General features: G+C 31.7%; 3 protein-coding genes and 1 long non-coding RNA gene across 11 annotated transcripts in view; 3 read left to right on the top strand and 1 right to left on the bottom strand.

Moving 5' to 3' along the window:
• The window catches only part of Ac13E (Adenylyl cyclase 13E), a 40994-nt gene extending 31918 nt beyond the window's left edge, over nucleotides 1-9076 (top strand). For all 8 annotated transcript variants that reach the window (XM_040708833.2, XM_040708835.2, XM_040708837.2 and 5 more), the window contains 5 exons: nucleotides 2662-2841; nucleotides 2901-3019; nucleotides 6372-6437; nucleotides 6542-6635; nucleotides 6694-9076. In XM_040708833.2, the coding sequence (XP_040564767.1) occupies nucleotides 2662-2841; nucleotides 2901-3019; nucleotides 6372-6437; nucleotides 6542-6635; nucleotides 6694-8528 (2294 nt within the window). In that variant the 3' untranslated portion in view covers nucleotides 8529-9076. The remainder of the gene's footprint in view (nucleotides 1-2661; nucleotides 2842-2900; nucleotides 3020-6371; nucleotides 6438-6541; nucleotides 6636-6693) is intronic.
• On the top strand, nucleotides 5363-5848 carry LOC139904966 (uncharacterized). Its single transcript, XR_011779334.1, has 3 exons — nucleotides 5363-5490; nucleotides 5558-5656; nucleotides 5712-5848. It is a non-coding gene; the product is annotated as an uncharacterized lncRNA (long non-coding RNA).
• Nucleotides 9077-9761: 685 nt separating the features above from the next.
• LOC121114778 (methyltransferase-like protein 22) lies at nucleotides 9762-11360 on the bottom strand. The gene is made up of 3 exons (XM_040708839.2): nucleotides 11258-11360; nucleotides 10528-10593; nucleotides 9762-10469 (listed from the first exon to the last, which is right to left on the bottom strand). The coding sequence occupies exons 1-3, from the start codon at nucleotides 11358-11360 to the stop codon at nucleotides 9838-9840; spliced, it is 801 nt and encodes a 266-aa protein (XP_040564773.1). The 3' UTR covers nucleotides 9762-9837.
• A 145-nt stretch (nucleotides 11361-11505) lies between these two features.
• Manf (mesencephalic astrocyte-derived neurotrophic factor) lies at nucleotides 11506-12697 on the top strand. Its single transcript, XM_040708840.2, has 4 exons — nucleotides 11506-11792; nucleotides 11849-11973; nucleotides 12192-12333; nucleotides 12424-12697. Exons 1-4 carry the CDS (start codon nucleotides 11705-11707, stop codon nucleotides 12588-12590), a joined length of 522 nt encoding a protein of 173 aa, XP_040564774.1. The 5' UTR covers nucleotides 11506-11704; the 3' UTR covers nucleotides 12591-12697.
• Nucleotides 12698-12917: the final 220 nt, after the last annotated feature.

Below are 12917 nucleotides of genomic sequence, written 5' to 3'. Positions count from 1 at the left end.
TGTAGTTATAGAAGAATGAAATTTAAAATATATATATATATCTATATATTTCAGTGGCCGTAGTTAAGGCACAGCTTATGTGGTGACACGTAGGGATGTGAATATTGGCTAAATTGAGCGGAGTATAAAAATTAAGCTGAGAAAATATGGTAACTTTTAAAAACAATACATCTACTGACAGAGATAACTAGGAATGGGAAAATTGTGAAAATCCTCTTGAACATGCATTTTAAAAAAAAGTATAAGCTGGCAAGGTGCAAGACATAAGTGCTCTTATCAATTAGTTTTTTCAATTTGAAAAAATTCAAACATATTAGCGAGTAAGGAGTACTATAGTTTTTAGTATGATTTCTACCAGCAGATAGATCGTCTATCAAAGTAGTTCAATCATCAATTTTACTCCTTTGCGGTACTCTCAGGCATTTATGAGTTTACGCACTCGTAGTTACACTTTTCCCCCGATCTTATCTCCTCAAGAATGAAAAAATAATGACAACAGCATTAGAAAATAAAATAAAAAACACTCTTCAGCCTGTTAATAAAAACCTGCATGGTAAAAAAATGCTAAGGATTAAGTGGGGGAGGTCGGAAATTTCGGATTATTTACGTTATTACTCTTTAAAAAATAAATAAGGGCCTTTTGGAAAAATAAAGTATACTTCTTTATATAAAAATAACTTTTTATGAATGGAGAAAAATATTACTTTAAAAACAAATCATTAAAATAAGCATCGACACAGGCCAGTAAAAGGGGGATCCAGACAGGTTTGATTTTTCTCCAAAAAAGATTTTTTTTAAGGAAATTATTTATTAAGAAAGGCCCTATATTGTTTTCGAGGGAAATGAAAGGACACTTAGCTTATTTTCGGGAGAAAAAAGTCATCTAAAATTAGAATGAGGGAAAAAAATCCCCCTCTCCCTTAAAGAAAAATATTTTTTTTTATCGAGCCATCAGTATTTTGTTTTTACAAATAATATTTTTTAAATATTTATGCTCACCTATATTTAGGCAATATTCCCAGCGAGGGTGTCACTAGGGATTTTAAAAAAGATGTGGGAGCAGCTTCTAAGTGCGGGAAGTTAAAATAGCGTATTAATACTTTTTTTTTTTTAAACTGCCCTGTATATCTGAAGGAATGGAGATGGGATACTCTATTGAGTATACATAATTAATATTGAGCGTTTAAATAATAATATGTAGTATAACTATTATGGGGAAAATATAGAAATACCGTTCCTCTTCTCTATTGAATATATACATAGAATTTATGTAAACTAAATATACTTAAAAAGGAAGATCTTAATAATAATAAAAACAATAATTAAGTGTGGGCTGTTACTAACCTTATACTATATCACATTCTACATGTATAAAAGTGATATAGTCATCAAGAAGACAGACTACATACATATTATACTTTGTATGTAATCTTCCATCACTTAGATGACGCAATTCATTCTTCCTGATAACATTTTTAGGCAATTATGAAGAAATACATCAGACAGCCTTAGATCCCTTTCTAAGTTAGTTAAAATAACTTTGAAATATATTTAGCTCCTCTAAGTACGATGATGTCCGCAGGATTATATTTTAAAGGGCCTTGGTTTTTTATAATTATACGTTTTTGGAAAAAAAATTATAATTTTATAATAATCCACAGTTATTCTCAAAAAATTTAATTTCTTTGAAAAAAATTTCAAAAATCTATAGCTATTCAAAGACAATTAAATTTTTTGGTAAAAAAATTTCAAAATCCAGAGCTGTTCAGAAAAAACTTCAATATTTTGGAATCAAAAAAATTCAAAATATAAAATAATTTGAAAAATCTGTAAAATATTAAATTTTTCGAGATAAATTTCAAAAATCCATAGCTCTTCAGAGACAATTAAATTTTTTGGAAAAAAAAATTACAACGCTGAGGGTTCTTATATCAGTTTCACAGATTTTAAGCTTCAATATGCACAGTGGTGTTGTATTGTGTTGGTCCTTATTTATACTCTCAAGTTCAAACCAGTCTTAAAACTGGCCTTTGGAACCATTCCTTAAGACTGTGAGTACTAGAACTGATTACTAAAGGAAGAAATAAGATTTTGTCAGCACATCAAGAACTGAACTTTATAAGTTTTTTGGATTGCACTGGAAGTGGCTGCTGCAGTTTTCATTCCTAAAATAAGGACTGGTACACCTCTAATGCTCAGAACTAGATCAAAGATCCTTGCCTTTGGCGTTAAAATTCAATTTTTGTGAATAACAATGGATTTTTGCTTTTTTCCCAGAAAATTTAATTTTTAATTATTATTATTTTTGTTTTCAAAAAAATTTAAGTTTTTAAATTTCTTGTGAATAGTTATGGATTTTTGAACTTTGTTGTTTTTTCTTTCTTTCAAAAATTCCATGAACCAAAAATAATCCTGTGGACGCCCCTGTCTAGGCAACCTACGGTAAAAGCACTCGACAAAGGCTCCCAAGGTTTGACGAAGAGTATCCAGAGACCTTGTTCTTTAGGGTAGAGTGTATTTTTAAAGCTGAAAAATATGAAGGACCAAAAATAAATAGGGATTTGCTCTTTTTTTTATATTTTTGTTCTCTTGAGACATCACACATATTATTTTTAAACATTTCCTTGCATAATTTTGTCTTATTTTTGATCATTATCTTAGGAATCACTACATACTTCATTACTGGGCGTGTACATCCAGAAATAGATTATTTAAAGAAAAAGCGGGTTCATTCAATATCTGGCGAGGATGGGGATACTAGTAACATGCCTTCTAATCCCAAGTCCACTGCAAAGTCCCTTCCTTCCCTTGCTCTCAAAAATATGGCATACAAAGGAAGCGGTAAGACCATTTTAAATTATTAGAAGATGTATAATACCCATCATTCATTTTGTTCTTAGGTGATGGCAAACAAAGCATAACAACAAAATTATTTTCAGACCGAAATGGAGCTACGATGGATGAGCGAAAGAACATGCTGAAAAAGAGCATTAGTGAATCCAATGGATCCAATAAAAAGGTTCTATTGCATAGAGTTTACTTCTTTCTAAAATAATAATATTCTTGAGAGGATATATAGCATTTACAATCAGGTGCATCCGTGGGGAGGGGGAGAGGGTAAATTAAGGAATTTTTTTCCTCTTCATTTAATATAAATAATATTTGATTTTTTTTTTTTCTCTTTCAAAAAATTTAATATTTGAATTTATTTTTTGAAAATAAATTTTAAATAGATATTTCAAATGACGCCACATTAGGTGTTGAGATCGGACTTTTGGTTATCCCTTGAGATCAGAATTATATTGATTTTGTATTATTAACGGATTCAAATTCAATTGCATGCTGCAACCATATACTGGGATCTATGCGGCTGAAACTTTGGTCGAGAGGAAAAGCTGTCAGATGCTACTAATTGAACCATTCTTGGCTCCTGGGGTCTGACCGATTTATGAAGGGTTTCGTAGATTATAACTCTTGTACTCAGGCTTAAAAATGGTAATAACAAGGTGTTTCATGTTGAAATCAAAGTTTCTCTAGCTAAGTTACGAGAAAAACTGAAATGTAACGAGAACGTGTTGTAGCTCACTTGGCTAATGCTACAAATTCAAGGACATTTGCAAGACTGAAACGTAGGTAAGATCCCTGTGTAAAAGCTGCAGGAACTCATAGAGTTAGGAGAAGGACTAAGTTGCAAGTCTGGGTCTGGCCACCGTTTTATTTCATAAATTGTGTTTTGAACGTATTAGGGAAAAATACCTTTTGAATACTAGTGTCATGTGGGTCAGCCTCAGGAGCCAAGAATGGTACAATTAGTAGGATATGACAGTTTTCTTTCTCAGTCCCAATTAATGTGCTGTCATTTGAACGATCTATTTAAACTCTTTTTAAATGAACTATGAATTGGGCCTGGAGGTAAATTTTCCGTGGGTTTTTTAAACGCACTGTATATGTGCGTATATATCATTGATGAGCATAAATTGCTTGAGGTTGCTGCTCTTGCATAACTATAAGTCTACGTCAACTGTTGTTCTCCCCCCACTTTATGATAATCACATATTAACTTGAAAATGAAGAAAAAACAAAAGAGAAAATATGTATACGTATATCATGAATCCCCCAACAACAGCTGAGGTGAACTTTTGCGATAACAACATCCTCAAGAAAAACTTCTTCACTCTATATATTATTTATGGTATGTATTCATTAGATTGGTTTTATTTTTTTGGGAAATGTCAGGCGGACTTAATCCAAAAATGTTCCTTTTCATAAAAAAATGAAGAAATATAAAGTTTGAGCGATATTGATCATTGTTAAGAGGTTGCGATAGGCCTTTGTAGTTGTAAATTACACATTTTTAATTTTGATTTAATTAAAAAGGAAATACATCATTCTTAGATAGAAATAGTCTAAATGAGTTAAGTTAATAACTATTTTAGAAGAATAAACAATCTTTCAAAAGTTATATATTTTCCTCTAAAATGATAATCTCTTGTAAAAAATGATAAATAAAATATATTAATGTAGCGCGTACACTTTTTTTTTAATCCACCTAGGATAGTTCATAGATCCGGGATGGATAAATTGTATTTCACGTTTTGTAGTACCGCCAAGAATTTCAAAGATATTTCTAAAAAAAAATACATTACTAAATTTTTTGAATTTTTTTCAAATATTACATTTTCTAGTAAGAATAAAAAGTTCATTAATTCTCCAGTTCTCCTCTTGCGGTCGCCTCTGAGGTCAAATGGAGTAATTATAATACTATATACTAATGTTTACTTATCAGTGCAACTCCATCTAATTAATTAAAGGTAAAAATTAATCATCACAAAATACTCGATTTTGATTTACAACTTCATATTTCTTCATTTTTTATCAAAAGAAACATTTTTGGACTTTGTCCTCCCAAGATTTCAAAGAAAAAAAAAAGTTAAGAACTAGCCTAGTATGAAAATATATATTGTAAGATTTTTAAGACCTAGGCAGATTATTGAATCTGTTAATTTATGGTGTGGTTTCATGATTATTTTAACTGTTGGTTGGTTTTGTATTTTTTTATATTATACTTCATCCGATTAATCATGTTAACATTCATTTCTTTGATGACCACAGTCTTAATTACATAGCTTATCCTCACTTATTATAAAAATACTTCACATTTCTGTAATTTTTCATAAAATGGAATTGCTTCTTATCATAATTAACTACAAATTATATTTTGCAATACATGTTATTGATTAAAGTAGACTGATACTTAATAACCCATTTCTGATATATTAACTTACACATCACTCAAATAAGCCCCCGATTTCACAGATATATGACAACATTTTTGACAGACCGACGTCATTTACGGTTAGTACTTATGTTCAAACAGTACGTGTCAAAATCGCATTGGATTTTGACCGTTAGTTTAGAGGTTAAAATCCTTTTTTGTAAACGAGATTCATCGGCTGCTGTCCACTCAGCTGACGTTTTATTATTATTCAGGTATGTATTAGTGTATCCATGTGCCACATAGAACGCAAAAAAAAACATTTTTATTTCGCTTGAACAGCTTACAACAGCGCTCTGAATCGTAAATGTGTTGTTGTTTGTAGCTCGGCGTGAACAAATTGGTCACCCACTTCCCATCTCCATATTTTCATGTAAAATTGTAATGCCACTACCTTCAGATATCTTCAATATATTTCACACAATTTCATTTTAAGGTCTTTTAAAACTATTTTGTGGACAATTTTTATGTTTTTCGAAACTTCCGATTTTGGACGAACATCGGTGCTTGTACGACCGCTTTGAAATTTAGCATACTAGTCAATAATTGTTGGTATCCCTGGTGTATAGTTCCTATAATGCTTATCAAGTCACTGTTTGGCTGGTAAGGTATTTTCTCTAGAAAAAAAAACAGTATTTAATCAACTAACGAAATTCCTTTCTATCCATTGTCTTGAAAATTACAAAACTGGGGTCACTAAAACGACGGTAAACCCCTAAGCTAAGGTCATAATGCAATCAAATTTTGATTTTGAAGGTCAGTGCAAATTGGAATTTTCGTGGATCTGTAGAAATATTTGCTATATGTTTATGTGTCAGACCGGGGAATTACGGAAGTAGTCAATTTTATTTATTAATTTTTAAGCATAGTATACTAATAGTCATTTAATTTAAAGTTCATCTTTTTTGTATATATATATTGCCTTGTTGTTAAGTATTTTAAGATACAAAACGGTTACTTGTGTATTATATATCATGTACATATTAATTGCCTGGCTATTCGTTACCTCTCTTAATAATAGTGATGTTTTTTATTGTATGTATACATACATTCGTCTAGCTCTTATTTAGATTACCTTATTTACTCTCAATTTTAGATTGTAGACGTTGAGGATGGACTCAGAAAAGTTGAAACAAACTCTAACAATAACTTTCAAAAACAGGTTTGTTGCTAATTTTTGTTCAATACTTAATCTTATTTTTTATAAGTTAATTATACCTGATTAATGTCTGTTTAATTTTTTCACTTTTTTCCCTCATTTTTCAGATATCATTTTCTGAGAATGGGCCGCCAGGTTTTGTTCCTGTTGATATTCTTGGACGTCGTTACTCAAACAGTCTTCCTGTACTCGCAGGACATAGTAATATCAATAATTATATTCATGTATTTCCCCGATTCTTTCAATCTTTGTTTTTCAGAATCAATAGTGTCTCTGGGAGGAAGTTCTTCGGTTGTTGAAGGTTGCAATGAATTACTTCGTGGTGGAAATGAAGGTTCTGGCGCTAAAACGTCATTATCTGATTCATCTACTTCCTTATCTTTAAATAGCCAGCACCGTCATTCTGACATTGTAATGATTCAGTGCGTCAAAGAAGATCCAGGACATCACTCTTATTTCACAAGACCTCCTTTAGGGAACTTTACTTTGTGTTTTAAGGATTGGACGACGGAGATTGACTATAGGAGAACAGCATGGCAAAAGAGTCGAGTTGTTGGCTCTGTCCATCATGATACCAATAAACCTCCTCCAACCATAGCCTCATCCAATGGATTATTAGATGCCATTGTTGTATTTGTTTTCTATGTCGCTGTGTCATTGTCTTTATTCATCTCATTTCCTATTACAAGCCATTGGCTAATTGTTTTTGGTCTGGGAACGATTTATCTTGTGTTTTTGCTGGGCCTTTACTTGTCAAAAAATAGGTCACAAGACAACAAAAGTCATACGCCTCGTCATCATCATCACTCGGTTACACATCACGTAACTCAAATTAATCGACATCATTCTATACGAAAGCCTAATAATCATAATAATAATGTACAAGAGCCATGGGTGAATAGAGTCTATGCATGGTGCCAAAGTTGGTATCCATCACACTTTATCGGCTCCATACTCCTCGCATTACCACAAATGTTCATATTTGCTAACTTTGCATGCCTACAGGTTCACGTTGAGTATTTGAATCTATTTTTTGCTGCCTTGCTTCACATTACCAATCTCTCATCCCTTAGTTCATTGGTCAAAACTATTATTGCTCTTATAAACGGATGCACCCTTGTTTTATTAGTAGCTTTATGTCCCTGCAAATCGGTTCCTATGCAGCTACTCTCAGACTCTGAACTCAACTACTATAGTAATAATACAGCAGCAGCAACTACTACAATGACAATTAATGACTCCCAAGACTGGCTGTTTGATTCAACAAACTGTGTTACTATCGCAGAATTGTCACTTCATGTGGCTCTGCTCTGTTTTCTCATTTGTCTTCTGAATAGGGAGTTTGAAATTTCCTATAGACTCAGTTTTCATTGTAGTTATTTGACGAAGAGAGATCGGAAAAAAGTTCAAAATCTTAAGAATCAAGCAGATTGGCTCCTTCACAACATTATCCCTCGTCATGTATCTGAGTCTCTTAAGAAGTCACTCCGGTATTCAGAAAATCACCTCGCAGTCGGAATTATATTCGCATCCCTCGTTAACTTTAATGAGCTTTATGATGAATCCTACATGGGTGGCAAAGAGTACCTCAGAGTTTTAAATGAGCTAATTTCGGATTTTGACGAAATCCTAGATCGGCCTGAGTTCTCCAATGTGGAGAAGATAAAGACCATTGGTTCCACACTCATGGCAGCCTCAGGTTTGAATCCATATATTCGAAAAGAAAACATTCACAAATATCAACATATTCATCAATTAATGGAGTTTGTGTTTGAGCTTCAGCAGTCGATTTATGAATTTAATCAATCCCTCATCGAGTTTGATCTTATTCTGCGGGTTGGTTTCAATTTTGGAGATGTCACTGCAGGTGTCATTGGGACAACCAAGTTATTTTTTGATATTTGGGGAGATGCAGTGAATATCGCCTCGAGAATGGAGAGTACGGGTGTTGAAGGGCGTGTTCAAGTCTCAGAGAAAGCCATGCACGCACTTAGCGAATGGTATAACTTTGAAGAAAGAGGATCCATTGTCGTCAAAGGAAAAGACGATATGACTACCTTTTTATTAATCGATAAAAAACTCCCTCCCATCTGAGCTGCTCTTTGAATGGAGAGATATACAGAGATAAAGACCCATTATTTTACACCACACATTATTAACAACGATATTTTCTTCTCATACGTATTTTATTTTTATGTACCCAATTTGTTCATGAATAATAATATATTTTTAAAAAGTGAAAATCAACAAATAGGTTTCCATTCAGTTTTAGCCTAAATTATTTGGTGTGGGAGCAAGTCATGTTAAATGTTAGTGTTAACTATATGCAGACTCTATGCTCCCATCACTCGTACACTAGTCTATGGAACAAATAAAGAACATACTTACAATATTATATACCTATATCTATATAAACCTACATTTATTTTGTAATTGTGCATTTTCTCTGCTTAATAAATAAATTTGCTACAAAGAAATATTGTCAAAAAAAAATAATATTTATACACATTTTACGCGATATGATTGATGTTTATTACTGTTACTATTACTATTATTAATTACTACATGTGTTTCTGTGAAATAAAAGAATATTTTAAATAGGTAAAAAGTACCTGTGGAAAAGATGATGTTATAATTTAAAACTGAATAATTCATTTTTATCTAAATGCATGTATATTACTGAATATATGTGCATGCTGCCATATACAAAATAAACAAGCTAAGTTGCTAATGACCTGTGTTATTTTACTTATTTATGTCAGTTTTATTGGGTACTTTAACCAAAAAAAATAAAAGAATTTTACTTAAACCACATATCTCAGAATTAGCTAAGTTGTTTTACAAGATTTTGATACTAATTAGATAAGAAAGTGCATAAAGTTTAAAATCAAATAATTTATTACCTACAAGGGTATAAGTCCCTATATTTAGCCAATTCTGAGATATTATGCAGTTAAACTTTGTTACCTAATTTGGACGATTTGGCGAAGAATAATCAAAATAAAAAACAAGATTCAAAATTAAATTAAAAAAAGACCCAACCTCCTAACGATAAAACCGTCCCCTTATTATTCGCACTGGATATTGGATCAAAAAGAGTGACTACTCAAATAACTTGTCTCATCTATGGGGTTCACTTTGTTCAGAAATATATATGTTTGAGTTAGGAACTTAAAAGAAATTCAAAAACAGCATTGGTTGTAGAATCAATGTTAGGTTATTACATGAAGAGTGGACACGAGGAATGGTGCTGAAGAAACCAGAGCAGTTTTCAGCATTACATTAAAAATCATTTCAAAATCGGAAATAAATAGATTTGACACATACTGCCATGAATATATATATATGACTAGAATTGTAACATGATAACAATAATTCGAACTAATATCTTGTTTGAAAAATATCACATTGGCGACAGTTTCCACAGTACCATTTCACTTATTCTTTCGTAATGAAGAAAGTACTTTGAAAAGCTTAATTCGATGGATTCCAAGCTTAAATAAGGACAATCCTTCAGGAGCTCAACTAAATAATTCATAAATATTTGATAATTTGGAGCAACAACTTCTGAATTCTCATTCGTACGGTTACGTTTCTCTAAAGCGAACAGAACAGTTGTTGCTGGACTTTTGACTAGCAAATATCTGAGTGTTTGAAAGAAAGCCAAAGTAATTTTTGGATCATATACCATATCTGCAGCTAAGATTATATCTGGGGAAACATCAGAGTTCCAAGAGGAATGATTGAAAAAGTCAAGTTCTTGGACGTGCAAATCCTTTGATTTGATCAAGTGTTTATTGTTTTTAACATTCATGTTGATGATATCCAATATTTGTCCTCGATCTACATCGGTTATGTAGACTTCATCAGCAAAAAGTCCACTTACTATAGATGCTATTCCAGTTCCAGCAGCTAGTTCCAGAGTACATTTATGTTTAAAGTAATCTTGATTATCAAGAATGTAGTCAGACAAGAGTAGAGCACCTCGCCAGACTTGGAGACCTACTAAATCCACAGAACTGCTCACATAATGACCTGAATGAAAATAATACAATGTAAATGCATTCGATGGGCAGGTATTATTATTACTAACATATCTCTAACGATAAGAATTCTCCAGATTTGTTGGTAAAATCAAAGTTTGACCTTCGATGATGATCTAAACAATATAAATCAGTGCTCAAATTTATGCAAATCAATGGATCAAAAAAATTATAATAAACCGACAAGGAATTAATTATTGGGTTCTAACAACACTCATTCAATATCAATAATCTTGAAATATAAACGTTCATCATTCGAATGACTTAGTAAAAAACACACACATCAAATTAAATTTAAAATCATCAATCTCTTCATTAGTTATAAGTGAAAAACTATACTGTTAAATAGTTTAAACTCACATTCTAATCAGAATATTAAATTAATATGGGAATCAATCTTATGATTAAGGAATCTTCTCTAATTAAACAAAGACAATTTAGGTTTTAAGTGCAAATTAACAACTAATAGGATAGGAATGAAGAAATTGTTAACATCTATGTAAATGAGAATCTAAAAATAAGCATACTAAGTCAAACCTCGATTTATTCAACTTTTTGTAAAAAAATATGATAATTGTTAATTGGATTAATATTTATATAGGTTATATAAAAAAATAGGTTCAAAGGTTTCACTCAAATATTTATGGAGTTCACACTTAATATAGAGAATAGAGGAGAAAAAAATGTATTAATTAATCTTTTGTATTTTTCCAAAGAAAGACGGAGGAGCTAATGGCATGCATAGATTGTCACAAAAGTCATTATTCATGCAGTTCACACCTGAGGACATCTCCCCTTCATCATCTTCATCATTAAAAACATTGAAGGAGAGGCTATTGAGAAAGTTATCATCGTAAATCTCGGATCGAACTTCTTGTTCCATATTCTCTACACCTGGAGTAAGTTTGTTTGTACCATGTGACCGGATCTTGCTAGTAACACTGAATATATTTTGTAGATGATTTCTGATTGGTAATAATCACCTTAGAAAGATGTGACGTCAATACTACACGTCATCCAATCAGATTAGTACAAATCATGAAAGAAGGAAGGGAAGGAATTAATAATATAAAAGAAATTGAAAAGTAATAAACTGTGAATCTGCCGGCTTGTCAAATTCATTCTTAACTTTTAACTTACAACTACTTACTCATTCTAATATCTTCACATACTTCAGTTACCTCCTACTTAGCTTTTTCATTTTAATTAGCTTATTAGTAATTAATCATGATGCTCTGGGCGACACTGTTATGTTTTTTGGGGGTGTTTGTGGCCGACTCCCAAGTCTTTTCCCTCAAAGAAGGGGAATGCGAAGGTAAAAATCAGGGATCTTTTGATTTCTAATTAATCATTTGTACTCATTTCTTTCAGTTTGTATTCATGTTTTGGACCGATTTAGGGCATCTCTGAGCAAAGAGGATGCTACGAAGCCTGAAATCATTGAAAAGGAGTTCAAAAAGTTTTGCAGTGCTCTCAAATTAAGAGAAAATCGATTTGTAAGTTTAGTGCTCAATCTGTTCCATGTACATACAATTATACTCTTATTTAAAATGTCACTGCTGGGCGAATCGATGTATTTTGGAATTTATCTTAAATCTCAACTGTGAAATTTAAAAAGACGTCATTTATGACACTACATAGTGATAGTCATATAATATATTATAATTATTTCTTCATAACTTTTTATACATGAATATCTTTTATATTAATATAGTGTTACTATCTCGGAGGAACTGAGGATGCTGCCACAGGTATTCTTGGAGAGATGTCCAAACCTCTTTCCTGGGGAATGCCATCAGAGAAAGTTTGTGTCAAAATTCAGAAGAAGGATAAACAGATTTGTGAACTTAGATACGGTAAATTTAAACTTTTATTACATCATCTAAATGTATTCATTGTTTGTGGATCTATCATACTCTAATGTGTATTTATGTTTTATGTTACAGATAAACAAATTGATCTTAAGAACGTTAATCTCAAGAAACTTAAGGTTAGAGATTTGAAAAAGATCTTAAACGATTGGGACGAGATTTGCGATGGATGTTTGGAAAAGGCAGATTTCATTAAGAGAATCGAGGAGTTGAAGCCAAAACATATGCGCGAGGGACTTTAAAGAACTTAGATATTGTTTTAGGACTGTGATGTTAAACATTTTTATATGTACTCCTATTCAGCTACACATTTAGTATTAAATTCGATTGATAATCGTCCTCATTATTATGTTTTAAAGTATTCATGTTTATAAGTTTTTTATGATGCAAATAATATTTGTATTTTGTATGCCGTTCAAAGTAGTATGGATAAGGTAAATTATGGTCTTTTCAAAATGTGTAATGATTGAAAATGAATACTAATAGAATACTTATAAGTGTAAACAAATGATTAAGCACATTATTACTTTTTGTCAAGTGTTGTTTTTCAAATATTGTTCTTGTTACTA

The sequence above is a fragment of the Lepeophtheirus salmonis genome, chromosome 3, assembly GCF_016086655.4.
Source record: "Lepeophtheirus salmonis chromosome 3, UVic_Lsal_1.4, whole genome shotgun sequence".
Lineage (NCBI taxonomy): Eukaryota > Metazoa > Arthropoda > Copepoda > Siphonostomatoida > Caligidae > Lepeophtheirus > Lepeophtheirus salmonis.
The sequence above is the reverse complement of the archived record's forward strand: the minus strand, read 5'-3'. Positions and strand labels throughout refer to the sequence as shown.